The sequence below is a fragment of the Nomascus leucogenys genome, chromosome 19 (assembly GCF_006542625.1).
Source record: "Nomascus leucogenys isolate Asia chromosome 19, Asia_NLE_v1, whole genome shotgun sequence".
Classification (NCBI taxonomy): Eukaryota; Metazoa; Chordata; class Mammalia; order Primates; family Hylobatidae; genus Nomascus; species Nomascus leucogenys.
In genome coordinates, this window is record NC_044399.1 from 27,661,765 (window position 1) to 27,684,970 (window position 23,206).

A 23,206-nucleotide genomic window follows, 5' to 3' on the forward strand; every position below is an offset into this window, starting at 1 on the left:
GAGGTCAGGAATTCGAGACCAGCCTGGCCAACATGATTAAACCCCATCTTTACTAAAAATACAAAAAATTTGCCAGGCATGGGGGCGGGCGCCTGTAATCCCAGCTACTCGGGAGGCTGAGGCGGGAGAATCGCTTGAACCCAGGAGGTGGAGGTTACAATGAGCCGAGATCACAACACTGCACTGCAGCCTGGGCAACAAGAGCGAGACTCGGTCTTTAAAAAAAAAAAAAAAAAAAAAAAAAAAAGGAAAGGGGGTTATGTGATGATGACCTTTGTCTGGTAAACAAAGAGCTTTCAAAACATAGGCTGGGAAAAGGGGGGATAATTCAAGAAGTCTTCAGTGGTAGATGGCTTGGAACTATTTAGAGGACATGTTTATAAATTCCACTGTCCTATGTAATCATAAACTTCCACCCTCTTTCAATCCTAAAATACCTCAGCCCCACATCCTGCCTTACAGAACGGGCCTGTAACGCCAAGCCTGTGTGCAACACACACACAGACACGGACACACACAGACACGCACGGCACCTGGATTGGGGGGCAAAAGCTGTGGAAGAAGGGGGACAGATATTGGGAGATGGACCTAGCTAGGGTGAAGGCATCAGCAAAGCCCAGAAGAGACTCAGGACTGAGGGTTTGACAGAGGGGCCGGGGTGGCCGGGGAGCCCCTGGCCCCAGCAAAGGGACCGACTTCTATTGGCCAGGTTCGAAGTCTGGCATTTAAATATCAGAAAAACAGATCTAGTTGTATGAAGTGATAAAAGGATGTATGACTGTAAATATGGTGTGATCCCATTTAAAATACACATGTGCTGAGAAGAAGTCCGGCAAGTTGTACACCAAAATGTCAACAGGGCTTATCTCTTGACGTCGATATAAAGGGCTTTTATTTTCTTTACAGTTTTCTGTATTTTCCAAATTTCTACATAAACATACACATAAAAGCCATAAAAATGTCCCTCAAAATGACACTCTCTCCAATGCGGGGAGTGAGGAGGTGTGTGCTGGGATGCCAGCAGGGTGGCTGCTGGTAGCTAATCCCTGTGCAGGTGCAGCCACTGCCACACTCCAGCGTCTGGGCCTCTCTGCACTGGCGGTGTTAGAATGGCTGTCTGAGAGCCAAGGCTGTTCACACGAGCAGAGGGTCATGGAGCTGGTACAGGCAGGAGCCAAGGTAAGCACTAGGCCGGTGTGTGCCCTCCAGGGGGCACCCTCCTTGAAGCAGGCCCTCCAAGGTACTCTCGCCCCCTGGGGCAGCCAATAACAGCCGGAAGCCTTCCTCTGGGGGGACCTGGCCATTTGTGGGGCAGGGAAAGCCTCCACTGCCGGTGGAAATGTGAGGCCAGCAGCCCAGGATGTCTGCTTCCCAGGGTCCTCCTGGGTCAGTGCTTGGGCCAGACAGGGGCTGCCTGCGGTGGCAGGACAGTGGCCGGCTGCCTGGGCTGGAGGGAAGACAGGCGCCGGCGCCAGGAGGTGCTAGGGCAGAGCTCTGGGGATCCTCCCCGGCTCCTGGAGGAGGATGGAGGAAGAAGCCTAGTAACGGGACCCACTTGACTGCCAGGAGGCAGGAGAGCAGCCTGTCCCTGTCCCTGGCTTCCCTGTGAGGGACACAGACTCAGACGGGGAGGGCAGGACCTTTAATTGTATTCACAGAGAGACTTGGAGAGGTGGGGCTCAGTGTTAGGCAGCTGTGTGCTGGGAGAAGGAGCTGGGGCGGCTGGTGGTCTGGAGGACTGGGAGGGGAGGGGGACAGGGACAGGGCGGGAGGAGCAGGGTGGGCTGGGGTGTGTCCTCAGCCGCCTGCCAGTGTTCCCATCCCAGTCTCTGGTGGGAGGCCCTTGGGCAGGGCCGACCCAGCTGGGTCACCTCAGGAGTGTCTCAGCTCCACTTCGGAGCCGAACTGGGGCCCGTGGGGGTGCCGGTGGAGGCTGCGGTGGCGGATGCTGAAGAGCCGCTGGCTGAGGCCCAGGGTGGCTACCAGCAGGGCGATGCCCAGGAAGAGCAGCAGCCACTGGCCCACGCGGGCCTGCTGCGCATCCAGGTCCAGGCCCAGGAAGCTGACGTGGCCGCTGTCTGGGAGGGGCCCTTCTGAGCGAGCTGAGTGGAAAGCAAGGAGACAGCATGGGCAGGGCAGGGCAGGGCGAGAGTGCGGGGCAGGGCGAGCGTGCGGGGAAGGGCAGGGCAGGGCGAGGTCAGCCGCGCGGCTGCCCGGCCTGGGGAGAGGGTTAAGACCCGGGGCTGGAGGTGGGGCGGGTGGCCGTACCGGAGTTCGGCGTCCAGTTGTACTGCGGCCAGCCCAGCTTCTCCCCGTGCAGCTCGTTCTCCGTGCGGAGCCAGTCCAGCAGCGGCTTGAAGTAGCTCAGCATGGCCGAGGCGCTCATGTTGGGCTGGCCCGTGATCAGCTGCATGGCTTCTGGCCATGGCCTACTGAAGCCCAGCTTCATGGCGGTCCTGGGGAGGCATGAGACAGGGAGGCAGAGTCAGAAGGACATGGCTCCTCCTGCCCCCACCTGACATCCACTCTCCATACCCACTCCCAGCTGAAACTTGTCCCAGGGCCCCAGGGCTCCAGGTGCCTAAGGAGATGGCACATCAGGCCTGGCCCACGCTGCAGGTGGGAGTTCCCGGCTCAAGAGCCAAAATGGCAAGTGTTCCAGAAAAGCTCCAGTGGAGGGACCCCTCAAGGCCCGGGGGCGCAGGCCACAGCATGGAAACAAAGGAGGGCTGGAGGACACTCACGCCAGGCGCTGCCCGGCCTCCTTGGATTGGTAGATGTCACACTTGTGCAGGGGGCCCGTGTGGCCAGCTGCCTGGCACAGTGCCTCGTGGAACTGGAACTGGATGATGAAGCTGACGAAGTACCTGGAGCAGAGTGAGGCCATGGCCCGGGGCAGAGTTGGTTGCGGGTCTTGTGCAACTGGGCCCCAGGCCCTTCTGCACATCACATGGGCACAGCAGAGCCAAGGCCCCCCAACTCTGCCCAGAGCCATCAGGGTGAGCTTCCCAACCCCAGCTCTTAGCATTGTCTGAGCCTCTTCCTAGCTGTGCCTGTGTAGATGCCTCCCCCCCACAGAGGTGCCTCCACAACTCAGGAGGGCCTGCTCCATGGGGTCAGGGCAGAGGTGGCTTTGGAGGCAGTGAGGTCTCCATCCCTGGGGTATATGCAAGTAGAGGTAAGGTGTGGCCAAATGGGCCGTGTGGATCTGGTAGGGTGGTCTGGGCAGGGAAGCCAGTCCTATATGATCTTATCCAAGGCATCAGGAATTCCCTGGTAGAAATCCGCCAGTCAAGGCTGGAGGATTCTCCCCAGCTTAAAGTCTGAAGAGGTTTTAAATGTCCTGAGCCAGTGGCACAGGCCTCTCGCTTTCAATGCTGGCTGCAAGCATGTACCACCTACTTCCCTGGTCTTTCCTAAAAGTGCTTTGCGAAGGCTGCTGGCCAGAATACGGAATGTTTTTCTAGAGCAGCCAAGTCTCCTTTGCCCACCCCTGTTTGGAGAATTGTCTGCATTAAGCTGGGAAGCTAGCCATCACACCAGCTGGCTCCCGGGTGAGAGCCAGCGCCAGCTGGGAACCCTAGGGACCACTCCAGCAGGCAGGCGGGAGCCCTGTCATAAGTGTCGTCTCTGGAGCACCGTCTAGGTCAGGCCTGTCTGAGGTGCTCCAGGGATGCCCTCTTCCTGGACTCTGGGGACAGACTTCATCCATCCCACAATCAGTTATTAGCACTTGATGATGTGCTGGCATCATCCCAGGTGCCAGGAGGCAAGGTGGGCATGGGCCCTGCCCTTGCTGGGCTTCCAGGGACCACGGAAGGCCAGGGCCAGAGGCAGCCACAGCCCTCCCAGGGGTGGCCTTCACTGCCTTCCGTACCTTGACTCCTGGGTGGCCTGGGCTACCTGTAGCCCGGGGGCACCTGGAACTCCAGCCTGAGGTCTCTCTAGCCCCCAGCCTCCCAGGGAGGCCCCAGATCACAAACAGCCTTGCTAACCCTCAGCAAGTGCTCTCCCGGGGCACACAGAAGGAGAGGGGCTGCACTGGGCACACTGATCTGTGGCCATGTGACCTGCAGACCTAGTGTGCAGATACATTCCACTAGAGAGTGACGAATAGTGGGGTCCTGGCCACCCCTACCTGAGTAGGCTGTGTATGAGACAGAATGCTAAGAAGTTAGCCATCGTGCATCCTGTGAAATGGGGTTCACAGGTCAGGAAACAGAAGCTCACAGAAATTGAGGAATTTTCTCAAGGAAACAAAGTAATGGAGACGGGGTTTGAACCCAGTTCTGTCTGACCCCAGCCTGTGACTGTAACTTGCCCCAGCAACCCTGCCTCCCACCTTAACCGATCTCCAATCCTGCATTTTAGTGTCTAGAAGGGCTTCCAGGTACAATTCAAATTGTATCACAGACAATGTTCAATAATAGTAAAAGAATCACAATCTTGTTTTAAAAGCAAAACAAAACAGTGCAGAGCTCATGATCCAGCCATGAGTTGTGGTTAATGTTAACTACTTAACCAAGGTCTGGTAACTGTTAGCCAATTATTAGGCTGAGTTTCTGTGTTCAACTGTTCGGATGGTACAGATTCTCATCAAAAGAATGTTCAAGAAAAAAACCATCAGCCTTGGCAGTGGGTGAGTGGGCCCAGGCACCTGCACCGTGCAGCCGGCTCCCCCAGCTCTGCCCTGACTGGCAGAGCTTGTGGACTGGGCAGCGGCCGCAGTTTAAACACAACGCTGTGGGTACTGCCCCTCACAATGCACCCTCCTGCCTTTCCCGTTACCTGATGTAAGGCACGCTAGAAGGAACGTGGAACTTGGCCCCTGGGTCAAAGTCACCTTGAGTCCTGGGCACTGGGGGACAGAGGCCCTGGTACTTCAGCCTGTCGAGTGGGAATATACGTTGGAAGATGAGTTTGGGGAGAACCAGGCTGGGGGTGGCATTTTTGACTTGAAGGAGGGTCCCTGCACTTGGGGCTACACTGGGCACCCCATTCTCCTGCGTGTTGGGCCTCTGTGCAGTCACCCCGTTTTCCCCATCACTTACACACACACATCATATGCACAGACACAATCGTACACACACACACACACACACACACACACACACACTCCCCTACTCTGGCCCATCCAAACACCCAGGCACACGCAGACACCCGCAGAGATCCCCCAGCCCACATCCTGTGGGAGTGTTCCAGAACCTGAGGCTCCACCACTCCTGGTTATAGTTCTCCTTGGTGATGCTTCCATCAAATACCCTCCAGCGCCACTGATCGACGAGGTAGCTGAAGGGGATAAAGGCGATCTTGTCAAGCGCCATCTTCATCAGAAAGTTGATGTCATGCTCTGCAAGGGAAAGGAGCCCGGCTGTCAGACCCAGGATCCTAGCGGCTTGGCCCTGGTGTGCCTGTGATGGTGGAGGGGTGGGGGTGCTGTACCTTTTGGGCCCTGAGACCTGCCTCCTGGGATGGTCTGGGTGGCTCCCTTCCTTCCCATTGCTCTGCCCCACACCTCTGCTCAAGGGCCACTAAGTGCTCCTTTCCCACCTCCCAAGCTCACCACCCCTTCTTCGTCCTCAGCCCACCAGGGCCTCCCGCTTCTCTCTCACCGTCGCTGCCACCCTCACTGCTCAGCAGGTTGAGACTGTGCAGGTGCTTGGGCGTAGATACTGAGAGGGCTAGCACGTCCCCAATGGCCTCATGGAAGCCAGGGTTGGCACCCTCCCTCAAGGCCACAGGTAAGTCTTTGTACTGCATGAAATACTGGATGTGGCCCATTTCGTGGTGGGCCACCACCAGGTCCTCCAAGTTCACGGTGGTGCACTGCTTGATCCTAGGAATAGTGGAGTGGGGGAGAGGGTGTTGGGAAAGGACAGTGAGAAGCCCTGGGCATAAGGGAACAGTGGGCCTTGCTACACCCAGGGCAGACCCCAGCACTGCAGCATGCAGGGAACACAGCACTATGGGGAGGGAGGGGAAGGGGAACCACTGAGTGAGCCTGAGAAAGAGGGAATCTGGGGGCAGAAGCCCCTAGTGTCAGGCTGTTCCTCTGCCTCCCATTTTCCTGAATGACTCCAGCCCCGACCACCTGTTGCTTTCTGACTGTACGAAGTGCTCCTGCTCTAGAGGCACTGGCACATTGTGTACTTTCTAGAGAATGTGTGGCCGGTGGGTTCCCATGTACACACGCTTTATCTCCCAAGACGGAGGCTCCCTGAAGGAAACAACTGTTTCTGTCGGGGGTGAGAGCGGGCGATTCTGCATCTCAACGCAGCCCAATAGCAACAAACTTATTCACCCCAAGAATTCTTATGGCCAGGATGAATGGCAGCTGCAGAGCTGCCCAAACCAGAAGGTTCCACTGTCTCTCGTCAATCCTTCCTTGTTCTCATTTATTTATTTATTTTTTATGAAATGGGGTCTTGCCATGTTGTCCAGGATGGTCTTAAACTCCTGAGCTCAAGCAGACCTCCTGCCTCGGTTTCCCAAAGTGCTGAGATTACAGGTGTGAGCCACCGCACCCGGGCCTTCCTTGTTGTTTAGCAAACCAATTCAAACTGTGGGAAATTCTCTCTTGGATCTGACTGGAAGCCTTTTGGCTCAGGTGAATCCTGTTTTTCTGTCATTCTCATCGGGGAGGGGGAAGGAAGAGCTGCCCAGCATCCCGGCCACAACAAGGCTGGGGTCTATCCAGCTTCTCCTCTGACTCCCCATAAAAGGGAAGACCCCACAGGGCTCTCATCCCCCAGATCCTGTCTCCTCTCAGCCCTGCGGCTGAGTCCTCATGCCTGGAGGGGCCTGCACAGCCCAGGGAACCCCAGTGGGTTTGGTTTCAGGCTCCCCGTGTCTGCTCTCCTTGTAAGAGACACTTCAGCTGTAACAGATCGTCTTTGCCACGTCTCCCAAGAGGGAGGGACTTTTTTCTCTTCTCTTGAATCTGGGTGAACTTGTGACTTGCTCTGGCCAATAAAACGTGGCAGAAGTGACTCTGGGCCAGTTTTGGACCTAGCCTTGAGAACTGGCTGTGTCAGTGGTCGCTGTGGGGGATGCAGGCTGCCAGGCAATAAATCTGCCCACCTCAGATGCCATGCTGGGAGGGCACCCGAACTAACCTGGAGAGATGCCTGACACACCTCCAGCTGTTCCAGCCATCCCACCCCAAGCACCCAACACGTGAGCCAAGAGGCCAGTGGGAACCTGTGCCCCAGCATCTGCCACATGGGAAAAACCGAGGACCTCAACCGACAGCCAGAACTGGGGCTCTGGACGGATGGCCCCACATTGAGCCATCCCGGCTGTGAGAGCTGCCCCCAGTGGAGGGGGCCCTGTAGAGAAAGGCCATTTCCACTGTGTACTGCCTGAATTCCTGGCCCATAAAATCATAAGCATAATCAACTGGTTGTTTCGTACGGCTAAGCTCTGGGGCGCTTGGGTGCACAGCAACAGGTAACCAAAACACCATCCTCCAAGGAAGGCAGCTTCTGAGCCTGTCAGGGGTGAGAGTGGATCTGTGTAGAGCCCCCAACATCCTCGTGTGCCTCCCTGTGTCACAGCACGTGCCCCCAGGGAGAGGCCAGCTCTATGCAGGGGCTGCTCCCAAGGAGGGAGGCGGGACAGCCTACCACGCTCAAACCCAGGACTGGGACCTTGAGCACTTCCCAGCGGCCAGGCTGACAGAGCTGTTGCGTGCTTCAGAAGTCCCCATCAGGCGGATGGGGTTTTCCTGCCAGAAGCCAATGCCTCTCTAGACACTCAGTCCCAAACTCTGGCCCTGTCCCCATCCTGCCCTGCTGGCTCCGGCTGGGGGATGGTAGTGGAGCCTTTGCTTGGCTCATCTCCCTTGCCCATGGGGCTCAGGAACGAGGCCTCGGCCCTAGCTGGATGTACCGGAAGTCCTTGCCGTTGTAGAAGTCCCAGGCCGAGGCATGGCAGACCACCTCCCGCCCGTCGGTTGGCTTCTCCAGCATCGACTTGTTCCAGAACTCGGGAGGCACAGGCAGCAGCCCCAGGGAGGTGAAGAAATCATCAGCCTCCTTAAACATCCTCCTGGGCGTCCAGCCCTGCAAGCAGAGGGAGTTCTGCCCAAACTGGGGGTTCGGGGACAGACTGCGTGCTGCTGTGGGGACCCTGGGGGAGGGCTAAACTGGAGGGAACTCCTGAATCAGAGGGCCCCTCCCATCCCGGCGGGGCCTCCCTGCCCCTGGGCAGGTGCGGACCTGCTTTAGCATGGCCTCTGTGGTGTCCATCGAGGGGGCTGAAGGGAAGGGCACCACCAAATCATAGATGTTGGACCAGGTCTGCGCCCACATGTTCCCTGGAGGCGAGTGTGGGTGATGGCAGAGAGAGGAAAGACAAATGTTACTTCTTAGGCTCAATGCCCTCCTGCAGGAAGAGCGCTCCAGATCCCAGTCCTACTAATCACAGTGGCATTTCTTGAGCACCTACTGTTTGCAAGCTTCGAGGCACCTGACATACATCATCTTCGGTGTGCACATCCAGCCCAGTAGGTCATTACTGCCTGGCTCTAGGTGGGGGCCTTGCTGGTTATCAGGGAATCCAGGTGGTCTTCACTGTCCATGAGCAGTGGAGACCAATGTGACTAGCAACTGCTGACATGTGAGGACATTACGGATCCCCAGAACACCTACACCCCAGTGGCCACCTCTTATTGGCTCAGCGCCAAGAACATCGTGTGAATTCACTTTCAATCCTGTCTGCACCCAGGTACTGTCACGATTCCCATTGGATAGTAAAGGAAACAGGCTGGAGATTCAAGTGACCTTCTCCCCCCCCGCCCCCCGCCGCCAGGGGCCAACAGCTCCTAAGTGGCAGGGTTGGGATTGAAAGGCTGGCAGGCTGCTGTCTTCACCAGCCACTCTGCCATGTCCCCTCCACACCACCTGAGGTCAGTGTCTGCAGCTCAGCAACTCTGACAGGTACCAGCCGTCTCCTTCAGGAGAGGCTGATGCCTCTGAGTTTAGCGTAAGAAAAGAGCCTAGTTCTCCAGGATGGAGGAAAAGGAAGAAACTCAGGATGAGTGGAAGGCTCAGAAACAGATTTGGACTCAAGGCTCTTTCCTAGCCAAGTGAGGTGAAGCTTCGGCTGACATCAGATGAAGTCTAAAGTGCAAACCAGTGAGAGAGGGTTAGAGCGATGAGTGATGGACAGAACGTGAGAGAGGAGAGGGAGAGAGCCAGAGAGAGAGAGAGAGAGAGCGCATCAGTTGCTCTCTTTTCCCCTTTCCCCTTTTACCAATTGTCAGGGGCTGAGTTCTAAGGCCAGCTCTGCCCCAGCTCCCAGGCCACCCTGGGCACATTGCTTTTCTTGCTGGGGCCTGCGTTTGCCAGTTGGTGAACTGACGTCCACTGTGACATCACCAGATGTTCTTTGGTCTCACCAGAGAGGGGCTGAAGAGGGCTGGACTCCCAGCCTGTGTGGGAGCTAGACCCATAGCCAGGCCATCCTCTGGGGTCTGCCTTATGGTTTCTAAATGGTCTGAGGGCCTGTCTGGTCTCCCTGCTCCAGGAAAGTGTTCCTAACAGCCCATCAGGGACAGAGAACCAGTAGCCTCTGCTTTGCCTTACTCCCTACCATCCCTTACTCCCTACCATTACCTCACCGCCTACTTCACACATTCAGGGCATCTGAGATGGCAGCCCTTGGCAAAGGAGGGTCCAGGGTTGAAGTAGACTTACATTCTCAGGTTCTTCTTTGTTCCAGTTCCCTTGGCCTGAACACTGCATCTGTCCTCTCATCCCCCACTTCCCATTTGTCAAACCCTGTCATCTTCCGAGGCCCTGCTCATAGGCCACCTCTTGGCAAAGCCTCCCCAGCTCCCACTCACAGCCTCTTCCTCGCCCTCTAAGATCACACGCTGTTGTGATGGGTGCCGTGGTCCCCTGGACAAGATTATTAACTTCTTCCCCCTATCCATGGTGACTTGCCCGACATAGATCTGCAGTGTATGTGGCACCAAATGCAAGCGGGGGGCTCCCCACTCCCAGTGCCCACCCCTTTCCAGCCTGGACAACCTTCCCCCCAGGGCTGGAGTCTCTCAGTCCCCAGCCTGCTCCCTACCCTCTAGTCAGCCCTGTCCCAACCCTCACTCACACTGTGGTCCGTCTTTACCCTCCTCAAGGCCCGACATGTGCCCTTACCCAGCAGGTGAGCAGGGATGGGCCCCTCCAGGTTGATGCGCTGGGCCCCGTAGTGGCGGTGCAGGGCCCGGCGCACGTAGGCATGCAGGTTCAGGTAGAGCGGCTGCAGCTCCTGGAAGAGCCGCTCCAGGTCTTGCTCCAGGGATGGTGTCTCGTACACAGACCTCCACGAGTCCCCTGCGTCTACATAGCCTACAGAGGGGACACAGCCAGGCTCTCCCAACACTCATTACCTGCCTCCTCCAGGGACCTACCTTTCCCTAGGCTTGGGGTTTCACAACACCTCTTTCAGGAACCTGAGGGGACCCGAGCGACAGTGATGTTGGCAGCAGGGACTCACCGTTGAGCTGGGCAGCCTGGTTGATGAGTTCCACGTATTTTGGGTAAAACTGGAGGATGGCCCTCCCCGCCTTGTCTCGCCAGCCCTCCCATGCCCATAACAGGTCTTCATATTTCCGGGATGTGGCCATCACATTCGTCAGATCTGGTAGGGGGTTGAATGGCTTGAGCTCCAGCCCTTAGCTCACCTCTGCTTGTAAGGGGGAGCTCAGAGAATTTCAGAGCTGGAATAAAATTGGCGAAACCACATAAAAGTGACTGTATAGGCAGCAGGTCTAGAGAAAAGGGAGTGGCTCTCCTGGGGCCACATGCTACAGACACCTGCAGGGCCTCAGCAGTCCTGTGAGGGGCGTGCTTGAGCCTCTCTCCTTTCCTTTTTTTTTTTTTTTTTTTTTGAGACAGGGTCTCACTCTGTTGCCCAGGTTGGAGTGCAGTGGCGCCATCATGGCTCACTGCAGCCTTGACCTCCCAGGCTCAAGCAATCCTTCCATCTCGGCCTCCCTAGTAACCAAGACTACAGGTGTGCATCACCATATCCAACTAATTTTTTGTATTTTATTTGTAGAGGCGGGGTCTTGCTGTATTGCCCAGGCTGGGCTCAAGCGATTCTCATGCCTCAGCCTCCCAAGTAGCTGGGACTACAGGCATCTACCACCACGCCCAGCTAACTTTTGTATTTTTAGTAGAGACGGGGTTTCGCCATGTTGGCCAGGCTGGTCTCAAACTCCTGGCCTCAAGTGATCCACTCACCTTGGCCTCCCAAAGTGCTGGGATTAGAGGCATGAGCCACCACACCCGGCCACCCTCCCCCCACACTTGGCATGCGTACCCACATCCACAACTTGTAGGCCAAACCCTGTCCTGGAAAAACTGTTTCTCCTGTTTATTTTCCATTTCCCCTTCTATTTGTCATTGTTCTAATGTGGGAGCTGGGCTGGGGGCCAGAAAGACCCATTTCTGGGTGGAGATTCCTCATGGAAGAATGTTTACGCCTCCAAGTTCTCCAACCCTGGAAAGGGTGGGTTGAGAGGGAGCTGGGAGGTATCTGTGTGCGGGTCCTTGTGTCGGGCGTGAGCTCTTTCAAAGGGGCTGGGGTAAGAAGGACCAGCCAGTGGGGAGAAAAGAGAGAACAGTCAAGAGCTGTCTACTCCTATCCAGCAGGAAGTGGCAGGGTGGGGGAGGGAAGTGAGAGGAATCAGAGGCTCAGGTTCTAGTCTGGCGCTTTCAGGGGCCGTGTGACTCAATTTCCTCATCAGTCACATGCTGAGAGAGGGGCTCAGGAAAGACAGAGAAGGTGAGGAAGTCAAGGGCAGGATCACGAAAGGAGGCCGGGGGGAGCTAGTGTCCCCGAGTTCCCCCCATTTGGAGTCCAAGCCCATGAAATACAACTTTGAGATCCCGCTGCTCTGAGGGGCGGCGTGCAGAGAGGACAGGAGAGAGCGGATACCCTTAAGCAGAGGGCGGTTCTGAGGGAGGGGCAGCTGATTGGGGCGTGGTATGAAGTAGGTGCCGGCTCTCAGTGGGGCAGAGAAGCCCTCCTCGTGGAAAACAAGAAAGGGTATTTCCTGGGCACGCTGACCCCAAGAGTGAGGGGAGCCCAACTCTGTGCTCTCACCCAGCTCCCCCAGACCCCATGCCAGTCCCAGCCCTCGCCTCTCACTCAGCCTGCACATGAGCTCTCACCTGGCTCGAGCTGCAGACAGCTGCCATTCGTGTGGCACACAGTGGCCACGCTGTAGGTGGTTTCCATATCCAACAGGATCTTGTTGTACTGCAGGAGGAAAGAGGCAATGAGCTGTACTCCTTTGCGCTTGGTATCTCTGGGGCCTGCACTGCCCCCAGGCTCCATGGGCTGGCGGGTGGGGAGCCAGGGAGCTGGGGAGCACTGCCCTCTCAGCAGTTCTGAGGTGCACGTCGCATGGCAGATGCCATGACTTGATACAAGAAGGAAGAGGAAGCAGCATGAAGGCCAGGCCAGACCCTGTGTTGGGCTCACTGCCCCAGGATTCCCCTCTCCCTGTACCTTGCGAGCCACACACCTCCTCCAGCTCCTGGGCAGGCAGCGCTGCCCGTTCTAGGTCCTGAACCTTCTTTATGATCCGCTTGATAGTGGTGTTCTGCAAGTGGTTCACATCAAACCTCCTGGCCTGGGTGCCGTACTTCAGGGTGTGGTTGGCTAGTTGCATGTTCTTCTGCAGCTGAGGGCACAGGGGGATGGTGTCATGGGGCCCAGGAGCTCCAGAGCAGCCTCTGAGTGGGAGGCCCCAAGTGGGAGCTGAGGGCTGGAGGTGGTGGTGAGGGGGCAGTGGGATTAAGTTGCAACCTTTGCCTATAAGACTGTCTGCAAGCTGGACTGCTGAGAACGTCCTGGATGCAGTACTCACCCTCCCTGGATGCCTGTGGTCAAGCAACACATATCCAGGCAGGGGCAGAGAAGAGAAGACCCCCAAGTGTCTTAAAGGCCCTTAGGAAGGAGCCAGCTTGGTATTAGCTCTGTGGCCTTTCTGAACCTAAAAGTTAATATCGAATCCCATCTGTAAAATGGGAATAAGCTCACCAATTTTGCAAGGCTGTTGAGAAAAAGATGAGGCAATAGGTCAAAGTGCCAAGGAACAGTAACAGTGTGTAGCTCAGTGGCATAATTTGTGCTCAGCCAAACAGGCAGGGAATGAGGGTAAAGAGGAAGTGTAGCCCCTTTTGTAGAGGAGACAAACGGGGGCTTCCAATCTTTTAAAAAATGACTTGAGCACCACTTATTTATGTACAAATTATTCTGTTACTAGAGATTGATTTTTGTTTGTTTGTTTGTTTGAATAGAGATGGGATCTTGCTATGTTGCCCAGGCTAGTCTCCAACTCCTGGCTTCAAGTGATCCTCCCACCTAGGTCTCCCAGAGACTGATTTTTAAGGAAAGAAGAATTGCTCAGGTATTGAGTAAATGTCCATCAAAATCTGAAATTGGGTATTTTTTTTTTTTTAGACGGAGTCTCGCTCTGTCGTCCAGGCTGGAGTGCAGTGGTGCCATCTCGGCTCACTGCAAGCTCTGCCTCCCGGGTTCACGCCATTCTCCTGCCTCAGCCTCCTGAGTGCTGGGACTACAGGTGCCTGCCACCAGGCCTGGCTAATTTTTGTATTTTTAGTATAGACGGGGTTTCACCATGTTAGCCGGGATGGTCTTGATCTGACCTCGTGATCCGCCCGCCTCGGCCTCCCAAAGTGCTGGGATTACAGGCATGAGCCACTGCGCCCGGCCTGAAATTGAGTATGTTTTAAATATTCAATTTAAAATATGGTGGCAGCCCCACTGCATGGTGAGCGGGACAGCGTCTTTGTGTGTGTGCACATGCTCAGGTTTGGGGGTAGGGAGGTGGCTCCCACCAGAATCTTGCTGGTCTCTGTGGTGATGTTGGTGTTGTAGTTCCAGTTGGCCTCGGCATACTCGTTCCACACCACCTGGGATGTCCGGTCATATTCCTCCACAAACTTGCTGGCCTCAGCCTCATCAGTCACCAGGTCTGAGGGATGGAGTGGAGGGAAACAGACAAACCTCTGCCTCCCCTCTCCAGGTTTGTGGTCTCACCAGAAGCCATTATCCCTCTCCCACTCCCTTGTACCCTGCCCCTGTCCCTACCCGGCCCCGCCTCTCCCACCCCTTGCGCCCTGCCCCTCCCCTGCATGGTCCCACTTGGGCTCTGGGCTGATGTCTGGCGGGCCGTCGCCTGGTGGGTGGTTGTCTGGCCGCTGGTTGTTGCCTGGCTGCTTGTCCCATGGGTGACTGTCACCTGTCGGGGTGCCTCCTGGCTGGGGACCAGCAGAGGGTGCCCGTAGCAGAGCAGCAGGAAAAGGAGGCTGGGAAGTCCTGCAGTAGCCCAACCCTGGCCCATGGCCGCAGGAGAGCAGAGTCCTGCAGCCACCGTCCCCTGGCCAATAAGAGCGGAGCCCGCAGTGTGACCTCATAGAGCCTTGTGTCTGGCTTCCTCTGGAGGGGGAGGGGCCCTCAGGTCTGAGCACACCCTCTCTAGGATGCTGGGGGAAAGACATGCCTGTCCCCACTCGCAGGCCCTGCTGATGAGCTTGGGGGGCTGCCTGGCCCTCCAGGACAGGGTACCAGGGCTCAGCTGGTAGGAGCTGACCAGGAACCTGGGGCCTGGGCCAAGCTCAGAGTTGAGGACCCACCTTAGCCCCATACCACCCTCACTCAGGGCTTTACCAATGCCCTCCGGGTAGTTGTCAGGCAACGGTGGGCGCCACTGGTATTCGGGCCAGCCCAGGACCTCGCCGTTCTGCTGGTTCTGCTCCTGCAGCCACTGGGTGACCGGCTGGAAGTACTTGAGCAGCGGCTGGGCGTCCAGGGCGTCTAAGCCGACCATGTCCTTCAGCACCTCCTGCCAGGGCCTGGAGGAGCCAGCCTGCAGCACCTTCCTGGTGGGCAGAGTGGGTACCATGGGCAAAGGGGACTCAGGCTGGAGTCTGCTCCTGGACCCCGGCCCACGTGCCCCTGGCCACTTCCACTCCCCAATGGACTGCAGAAACTGTGGCAATAAGACTCTGGGGCCTGGGATCTCTGTGATGGTGGCAGAGGGCATTTGTCTTGCCCCATGCCAGCCAGAAGGCCCACTCAATAAATGCTTGACGAGAGAGCGAGGAGACAGGCATCCACATCAGTCCAGCTCTGTGGTTGGTGCCCCCCACCCTGTCGGAGCAGCCAGACACCTCCTGCCACACCCTTTGCCAGCTGCTCCTCAATGCCTCCCACTTCCCCCCGCTTCCCGCCACACACCGGAGCTTGGCCCCTGCCTTGGTGGACTGGTAGATGTCACACTGGTGCAGTGGGCCCTCATAGCCTGCCTCCTTGCACAGGGCTTCATGGAACTGGAACTGCAGGACAAAACTCACAAAGTACCTGCAGGCACAGGGTGGGAGTCAGGGAAGATCATGGGGGGCCAGGAACAGGGGTCCCTTACCCAGGCACCATCCAGCTTCCTGCAGGGCAGAGGCTGGACCAGAAGCTATCTTGGGGGAGAAGGGAGACCCAAGACAGGCTCAGGAGAGTGGGCCACTCTATAACTCCAGGCCTTTGAGGTCTGGAGGAGCATGGGGACAAGCCCTGGGGATGAGGCAGCTAGGATCACAGGAGGAGAAGGGGATTGAGGGTGTGACAGTACTGGGGATGGGTGGGGTAGGGGCTCTAGTACCTGATGTATGGTGTCACATTTGGAACATGAAACTTAGCTCCAGCATCAAAGTGGGTTTCATTTCGGGTAACAGGAGGACAGATCCCCTGATACTTGGTTCTGGAAAAGGATGGTTAAATTGTCGTAGGGCCTAGAGGTTGCACACAGATGGATTTAGCTTTTGCAGAAAAGGCATTTCCACCCGGCAACCCTTCCCCATCCTGAGGAACTGGAGAAGACTTCCTGGAAGAGGGATTTTCAGGCAGGAAAGGAGAAGGCAGTGGGTCACAGCGGGGGACATCATTAGAGAAGAGAGGCTGGAACTGGCTGGGGCAGGAGGCACCTGGCTGTCCAGGAGGCTGGGGAGGGCTAGTTGGGGTAAAGGCTTTTCTATCCCTCCTCTCACCGAAGATACCACCAGTCGAAGTTGTAGCGGGAAGGGGGGGTACGCCCACTAAAGACCCCCCAGCGCCACTGGTCCACCAAGTAGCCAAAGGGCAGGAAGGCAATTTTTTCCAGTGCCATTTTTAGCAAGTAATTGATGTCACTTTCTGTTGGGAGATGAGATGAGAGGAGAGGGGAGAGGTCAGAGGGAGAAGAGGGTCCCCGAAGAGTGGTGGGCTGGGGGAGCAGCAGGAAGTGAGGCCAGGGAGACGCAGAGAAGGTAAGGCTGGCCCTCAAGACCCTGGGCTCTGCTTGGAAGAGGACCCCCAGGTGTGTTGAGCTGGGCTCAGTGTGCACTGTGAGGCTCTAGGAGGATCCCGAACCCTGCCTGACCTGGGGCCGGGAGGCAGAAAGAAGGGCAGAGCTGAGGGGGGCAAGTGAGGTCCTGCTGTGGGGTGCAGCGGGGTTTAGGTGAGGCTGGGTGGGGGCCTCTCAGCCCTCCCATACCCGTGTCATTGGTGACACGGTCCAGCAGGCCGATTTTGTACAGATGTTCAGGAGTGGAGACCGAGAGTGCCAGCACGTCCCCAATGGCCTCATGGAAGCCGGGGTTGGCCCCCCCACGCAGGGAGACGGGCAGATCCTTGTACTGCAGGTAGTACTGTATATGGCCCATCTCATGGTGCACTGTGGAGAGCTGGTCCATCGTGACCCGTGTGCACTGCTTGATCCTGGGGCGTAGAGAGGGCGAGGGTGAGAGTGAAGGACGGGCAGAACAGGGCAGGGCCAGGGCACAGGGCAGATTGGCACCTGAAAGACAGGAATGAGGAGGGTGCTGCCCTGGGGCATGAAGCTGCAGTAGAAACAAGCAACTTCTTTTTTTGTTTTTGTGTTTTTTGAGACAGCGTCTCTTTTGCACAGGCTGGAGTGCAGTGGCGCAATCTCAGCTCACTGCAACCTCCACCTCCCGGGTTCAAGAGATTCTCCTGCCTCAGCCTCCTGAGTAGCTGGGATTACAAGTGCCCGCCATCACCCCTGGCTATTTTTGTATTTTTAGTAGAGATGGTGTTTTGCCGTGTTGGCCAGGCTGGTCTTGAACTCCTGACCTCAGGTGATCCACCCGCCTTGACCTCCCAAAGTGCTGAGATTACAGATGTGACCACCGTGCCTGGCAGAAACAAGCAAATTCTTTACCCCGCCCTGGCTCACCACCACTTGGGCCTTCTTCCTCCATTCCAAGGTACAGAGGTGACTGTTTGTCAAAGCTGCCAGGGAAGGTGGACTAATAGGCTTCCTATGCCCCTAGCCCTGGAATAGACCCAGCCCCCGACCAGTGCCGGGGTAGGGTAGAGGCAGGCCTGGGAACCAGCTTCCCCGCACCTGGGCTGCCTGCCTTTCCCCGGGCCCCAGAACCGTGCTCTTCCCATGTCTGGACCTGAAGTCTTTCCTGTTGTAGAAGTCCCAAGCCGAGGCGTGGCACACCACTTCCCGCCCGTCGGCCGGCTTCTCCAGCATCGACCCTTCCCAGAACTCGGGAGGCATGGGGGAGAGCTCCAGGGAGGTGAAGAACTCCTCTGCCACCCGGAACATGTGCGTGGCGTTCCAGCCCTGGAGGCGGGGTGTGGAGACAGGTCAAGGGGAGCCCACTCTGGCTGGCCTGGAGACAGGGCTGGAGTCCCCCTTTCAGGTCAACTCCCTGTGCATGAAAGCTTCTCTGCTCTGTGGCCACCATTCCCAGAGGCAGGGCCCTCACTGCCCACAGCAGATGAGGGAAAGTGTGTTGCTGCTCTCATCCGGCCTGGAAGGAGGAGCTAGCACCTCACCCAGGGGGCCGACGCCAGCTCACTGCTCCTACAGACACATCAGGCTGCTGCTCCGTACCCGACCCCTTCCCGCCCCTGTGCCCATCTCTGACTCCCACTTTTTGTGCCCCACCCCCCCACCCCCGCCACCCCAGGCTTGAGCCCAGAGCTTACCTGCTGCAGCATGGTACTGGTGACATCGAGGTTGGGCTTGTCTGGGAAAGGCACCACCATGTCGTAGATGTTTTCCCAGCTCTGGGCCCACATGTCTCCTAGATGAGGAAGGAAGAGGACAGCTCGGCTCCCTGCCTGGCTGTGCCTGCTTCTCCATGCATCGCTGAGTGGCACCCTGGGGCCGGCACCTGCACCCTGGGACCCTCAAGGGCTGCAGGCCTGGCTTAGGGCCAGAAATCTCACACATCAGTCCCACCCACACTCCTCCGAGGGCCACATCTCCTGGGGCTGCAACTGTCCTTTCTGGCTGTGCCAGGTCCCAGCCACTCAATCCTGAGGCAGGCCCATGGCGCTTGTTTCCTTGGGCATGAGCTCGGCTGATGGCTCCTCCACTGGACCCGGGGCCAGAGCCTTCGGTTTGGCCCCTAGCTCTCTGACCACTGAGTCTCTCACAACCCTAAGCCTCAGGGTCCCCACCTGTAAAGTGGGAACACGAATGGTCTCCTGCGTGTGAAGCAAACAGTATGATGCCCCACACATGTGAGACGTGATGGTCACAACCCACCTTCCCTTACCCTGGACATCCCCCACCCCTACCTCAGGACCCACACTTCGCCAGGACTCATGTGGAGGCGAGGCCAGGTCCTTACCCAGCAGATGAGCAGGGATGGGTCCCCTGAGGTTGATGTATCTGTCCCCGTATCGGCGATGCAGCGCGCGGCGGACGAAGGCATGGAGGTTCAGGTAGAGGGGCTCTAGCTGTTGGTAGAGGTGTTCCAGATCGTCCTCGAAGGTGGGGGAGTTGTACCAGGAGCGCCAGTAGGCCCCCGTGTCTGTGAAGCCTGGGGGCGTGGGAGTGAGGTATGTAGCTCAGGCCAAAGGCTCAAACCATAGCCTCTCAGCTGTAAGTCGGCTCTTCCACTGGCTTGAGGCCCGTGGATCTGCAGCTAACTGGAAAATTGGCTTGGGGGTTGCCACTCTACAATTTCTAATTAGCTACAGCCAGCTAAACAGATCCTGGAGGTTCCCAGAGGCAAACAGGAGCACCAGGGCCAGGAGCGACAGCAGGATGGCCACGTGGGGCAGGCCAGCAGCACAGTCCAGGCACACTGGGTGCAGGCCAGTCCCACCTCCACTTTCTGGGAAACTCAGGGCCTGCTGGAATCGTCGTACCAGCTGCTCTGCCTGACTCTGGGCTGGGACTCTGGGGAGACAGCTGAGAGAGGGCACCTGGCGTGGTTCCTGGACAGGGAGAGGCCTGCTCACCGTCCTGCTTGTAGGCTTCATTGCTGAGGGCAGTGAAATCCTCGTACAGCGGTTTCAGCGGGATGCCCGCGGCGTTGTGCCAGCCCTCCCAGGCAAACAGTAGCATGGCGTAACTTCGCGAGGAAGCCAGGATGTTGGTGAGGTCTGAGACACAGGCAGGCAGGGTCGGTGAGGAGGCCTCTATGTCGAAGTCTGCAATGGCCTTCACCAGAGCCTGCACCAATCCTCACTGCTCCTACCAGCTTCCTGAACATCACGGTGCCCCCAGAGCCAGGGGCCACCTACAGGCCTGGTGGGAGGGGGCCGGGAGCTACAGAAACACCCAGGCAGGGCCCCTGCCCCAGAGACATGACCACCTAAGGTGGTCCACACCAAGGGGACACCCAAAGGCCAAAACCCAGACAGACACTTGGCGGCCTATTGGATGGAGTGCTTTCCTCGAAGCTGCTCGTAAAGGTGGCTGGAGTGGGGTTTAAGGGAAGCCACGAGGGGTCCCTGGCCTGAGGGCTCTTGGGGAACGCGAGAGGACCCACGAAAGGGGAAACTAGGCAGCCAGGAGGAAGGCCTAGGGGTGATGGGAGAGGCCGAGGTACACACAGAAGTGGGGGCTGCAGCTGGAGGTTCCGGAAGTCCACTTGTCAAGAGAAGCAGGGCGTGGGGGTATCTGCACCGTCCAGCCCCAGTTGGAGGGCAACGCCTTTGGGTTTACCTGCTGTCTCCACAGACCCTACACAACTGCATGGTCCGGAGTGCAGCAGGGCAATGTGGGAGCACTAGGGCACTGCCGAGAGGGGAGCCGCAAGGGCCGTACCTGGGTCCAGGGACCAGCAGGTGGCAGTCTTGTTGGGGAGGCAGACCTTGGCGGTGGAGTAGATCCTGCTCATGTTGCTTAGCAGGGCGTTGTACTGGGGAGTCAGAGGGGAGGAATGCTCCGGTGACCAGCCCCTGGGACATCTGCCCTCCCCTCGCTGCTAGAAGGAGCCCACAGAGTGGATGTAGCTTGAACAAGGCCACTCAGTGGCACCGGGGCACTTCTGATCACTAACACACGAGTCCCCTGCCAGTGGAGGCAGCCTGTGGAGTGGGGGACAGGAGTCCTGAAAGTCAGGGTCAGGGTCAAGTCCCAGCTTGGCACCACCCTGCAGTGAGGGCAGATCCCTCCCATTCTCTGGCTTTGGTGACTTCTCAGTCTTTCTCAACCTTTTATCTCTCTCTCTTTTTTTGGGGGGGGAGGTCTCACTCTGTCACGCAGGCTGGGGTGCAGTAGTGCAATCACAGCTCACTGTAGCCTTGACCTCTTGGGCTCAGGTGATCCTTCCCCCTCAGCCTCAAGAGTAGCTGGGACTGTGGGTGCACGCATCACCAAGCCCAGCTATTTTTGTTGTTGTTGTTGTTGTTTTGTATTTTTTTTTTTTGTAGAGACGAGGTTTTGCCATGTTGGCCAGGCTGGTCTTGAACTCCCGGGCTCAAGCGATGCACCCACCTCAGCCTCCCAAAGTGCTGGGATTACAGGCTTCAGCCACCACGCCCAGCCCTTCTCAACCCTTCCAAGGAAGCTCATAAACTAGCCTAGGGAGAAGCGTATATGAATTTGGCTTCCTACTCCAGAATGCTTCCTTTAACAGAAAGTAACTCCCCACCCCATCTCCAAGAAAAATCAATGCTCAGAAATCCATTCTGTGCTTACCTGGGCTTTCCCTTCTGCCAGGGCCCATGTGGATCCCAGGGTCCCTCCCTCCCTGACGGGCTGCTCTCCCCCGACCCCCACAATGGGGCACTGGGAGGCCGCCCCCCGAGCCCTGCCTCGGCCCTCAGCCCACCTGCTGCCGCTTAGCCAGGGGCAGGTTGGCAGAGCCCAGGGTGCGCACAGCTCCTATGATCTTGCGGAGCTCCGGGTCCGTGAAGTTCTGCCACATCGGTTCATACAGCTCCTTGGCCTTCTGGCCCCAGGCCTCCGCAAACTCCTGGCTGAGAAGGGCTGCTTCCTCCTATGGGCACCAGGAGGGCAAGGAGGGTGTGGGGAGGACCCCGCTTAGATGCACGCCATAGAGAAGCCACGGTGCTGGGGGAGGGGAGGAAGGCCAAGGGCTTCCAGAGCCCGGGCCCTGGGGAGATCCTCGCGGGAGACCTTAGTTTGCGGAAGCCGCGCTTCCTCCTTCTGGAGGGAATCTGCCTCATGGGAACGGTGGAGCAGAAATTGGGACCAGAAAAGAGGCTGGGCGAGTGGAGGGTGAATGGACGGTGCAGTGCGGTGACGGCGACAGCGTCCGGAAGTGAGAAGGCAGCTGCCCGGAGCGCGGGGGCCCCAGAGCCGAGCCCAGCACCCTCGGCGAAGGCGGGCGCGGCCTGGGAATAGCCAGCCCCCTCCATCCAACTCGTGCACGCTGGGAGCGCAGGCCGTGCGCGCAGCCCGGCGCTCTGGCCCCCCGGCTGACTGTCGGGGCAAGGGTGGGGGGTCGGGGTGGGGTTCGGGCCGGGGGCGCCAGCCTGCCCGCCCCACAAGCCGGCCGCGTGCTGTGATTGGCCGCCGCGGCCCCGCCCCGCCCCCGCCCGGGCCCGGGCGCCCACCTGGAGCCGTGCATTCTCGGCGGTGATGTTGGTGTCGTGCGCCCAGCTGGCGGCCACGCTCTGGAACAGCACCTGTTCGGCGCTCGAGTTGTAGCTCTGCGCGAAGAGCTGCGCCCCGGCCTCGTCGGCGGAAAAGTTGCCGGGCTGCAGCCCGGGGTCCAGCGCCAGGGCGGGCTGCGGCGGCAGCGGCGGCAGCGGCAGCAGCGGTAGCAGCGGCAGCAGCGGCAGCAGCCCCAGCAGCCGCAGCAGCCCCGGCCCCCGGCGGCCCGAGGCGGCCCCCATGACGCGGTGCGCGGTGCTCGGCGCTGCCCCCTCTCCTGCGCCGCGGCCGCCCTGCGGGTTATAAAACCCGACACACCCCCGCCCCCGCCCCGCCGCGCTTCCTCCTCCGCTCCAAAGTCCCCCGCGGCGCGGGCCGAGATTCCTGGCCCGCCCCGGGCAGGGGCGCGGGCTGGGGAGGGACCGAGGTGCAGCACGGGGGTGGCGGGATGGTGCTGGGTCGGGCTCCCGCAGAGAAAGCTGGAGAAAGGGCCTCCTCTCTTTTGAAGATGGGGACCCGGCAGTTTGCCGAACACCCGAGCCTGCCCACCGTGCGGCCGCACAGCCTCGGCCGGGGCCTAGGAGCCCAGCAGCCTCCGGCTCGATCTTCCCGGCCCGACCACCCCGGAGCCTCCCGCCTCCGGAGTGACAAGGCTGGGGCCCCAGGAGCTGTCCGCAGGCGCCGCTCGTGCGGCGGGGATGGGGCTGATAGGGCCTGGCCCGCTTCTTCACCAGGCCGTGGTCGAGGAGCGGGGACGTCGCCTGCCGGGGGGTAGGGGTGTGGCGGGCGGGGGAGAGGAGGGATGGGGGGACCTTAGGTGTCTTGCAGGCGCCTCCGGGAGGTGCTGGAGAGGCTCAGGGCGGCCGGCACACCTGGGGCTTGGGGTTGGGGGCTGCGAGGGAGGGGGAGCCACAGAGGGCAGGAGCTTTGGAGCGCCTGCCCTCTTTCCCCCGGGGACACAGGATGCCAGTCGCTCAGCAGAAAACATCACACAAGATCCCAACAGAGTCCTAGAACCCGAGGCTAGCAGGCTTTGAGAGCGACACAAAGCCTCAGAGATGAGAACAACGCCCTCATTTTACAGATGAATAAATTGCCGCTCAGGTTGAGAGGCTTGCTCCAAGTCACCTCAGGTCTCCACACTCCTGTCTTTTCCTGTCTCATCCACGTGTCCCTAAAAGTGACGAGTGTGGGGGAGGGAGGACAGTGTTGTCCTATTGGCGCACAGGGCGGTTGTGGAGGCCACCTCGGCACCATGGCGTCTGCCGCCAGAGGCGGGAGGCCCCTTGACCCTGGCAG

At 58.5% G+C, this 23,206-nt stretch overlaps 1 protein-coding gene across 1 annotated transcript; it reads right to left on the reverse strand.

The window, feature by feature from the left end:
* Positions 1-862: 862 nt before the first annotated feature.
* Positions 863-22,173, reverse strand: LOC100592115 (angiotensin-converting enzyme). Its single transcript, XM_030800110.1, has 25 exons — positions 21,868-22,173; positions 21,120-21,287; positions 20,111-20,204; positions 19,300-19,443; positions 18,684-18,875; positions 18,034-18,131; positions 17,493-17,665; positions 16,565-16,788; positions 16,080-16,224; positions 15,695-15,793; positions 15,280-15,402; positions 14,710-14,921; positions 13,878-14,014; positions 12,539-12,697; positions 12,183-12,270; positions 10,501-10,644; positions 10,161-10,352; positions 8,220-8,317; positions 7,891-8,063; positions 5,613-5,836; positions 5,206-5,350; positions 4,789-4,887; positions 2,745-2,867; positions 2,269-2,456; positions 863-2,102 (listed from the first exon to the last, which is right to left on the reverse strand). The coding sequence occupies exons 1-25, from the start codon at positions 22,147-22,149 to the stop codon at positions 1,873-1,875; spliced, it is 3,954 nt and encodes a 1,317-aa protein (XP_030655970.1). The 5' UTR covers positions 22,150-22,173; the 3' UTR covers positions 863-1,872.
* Positions 22,174-23,206: the final 1,033 nt, after the last annotated feature.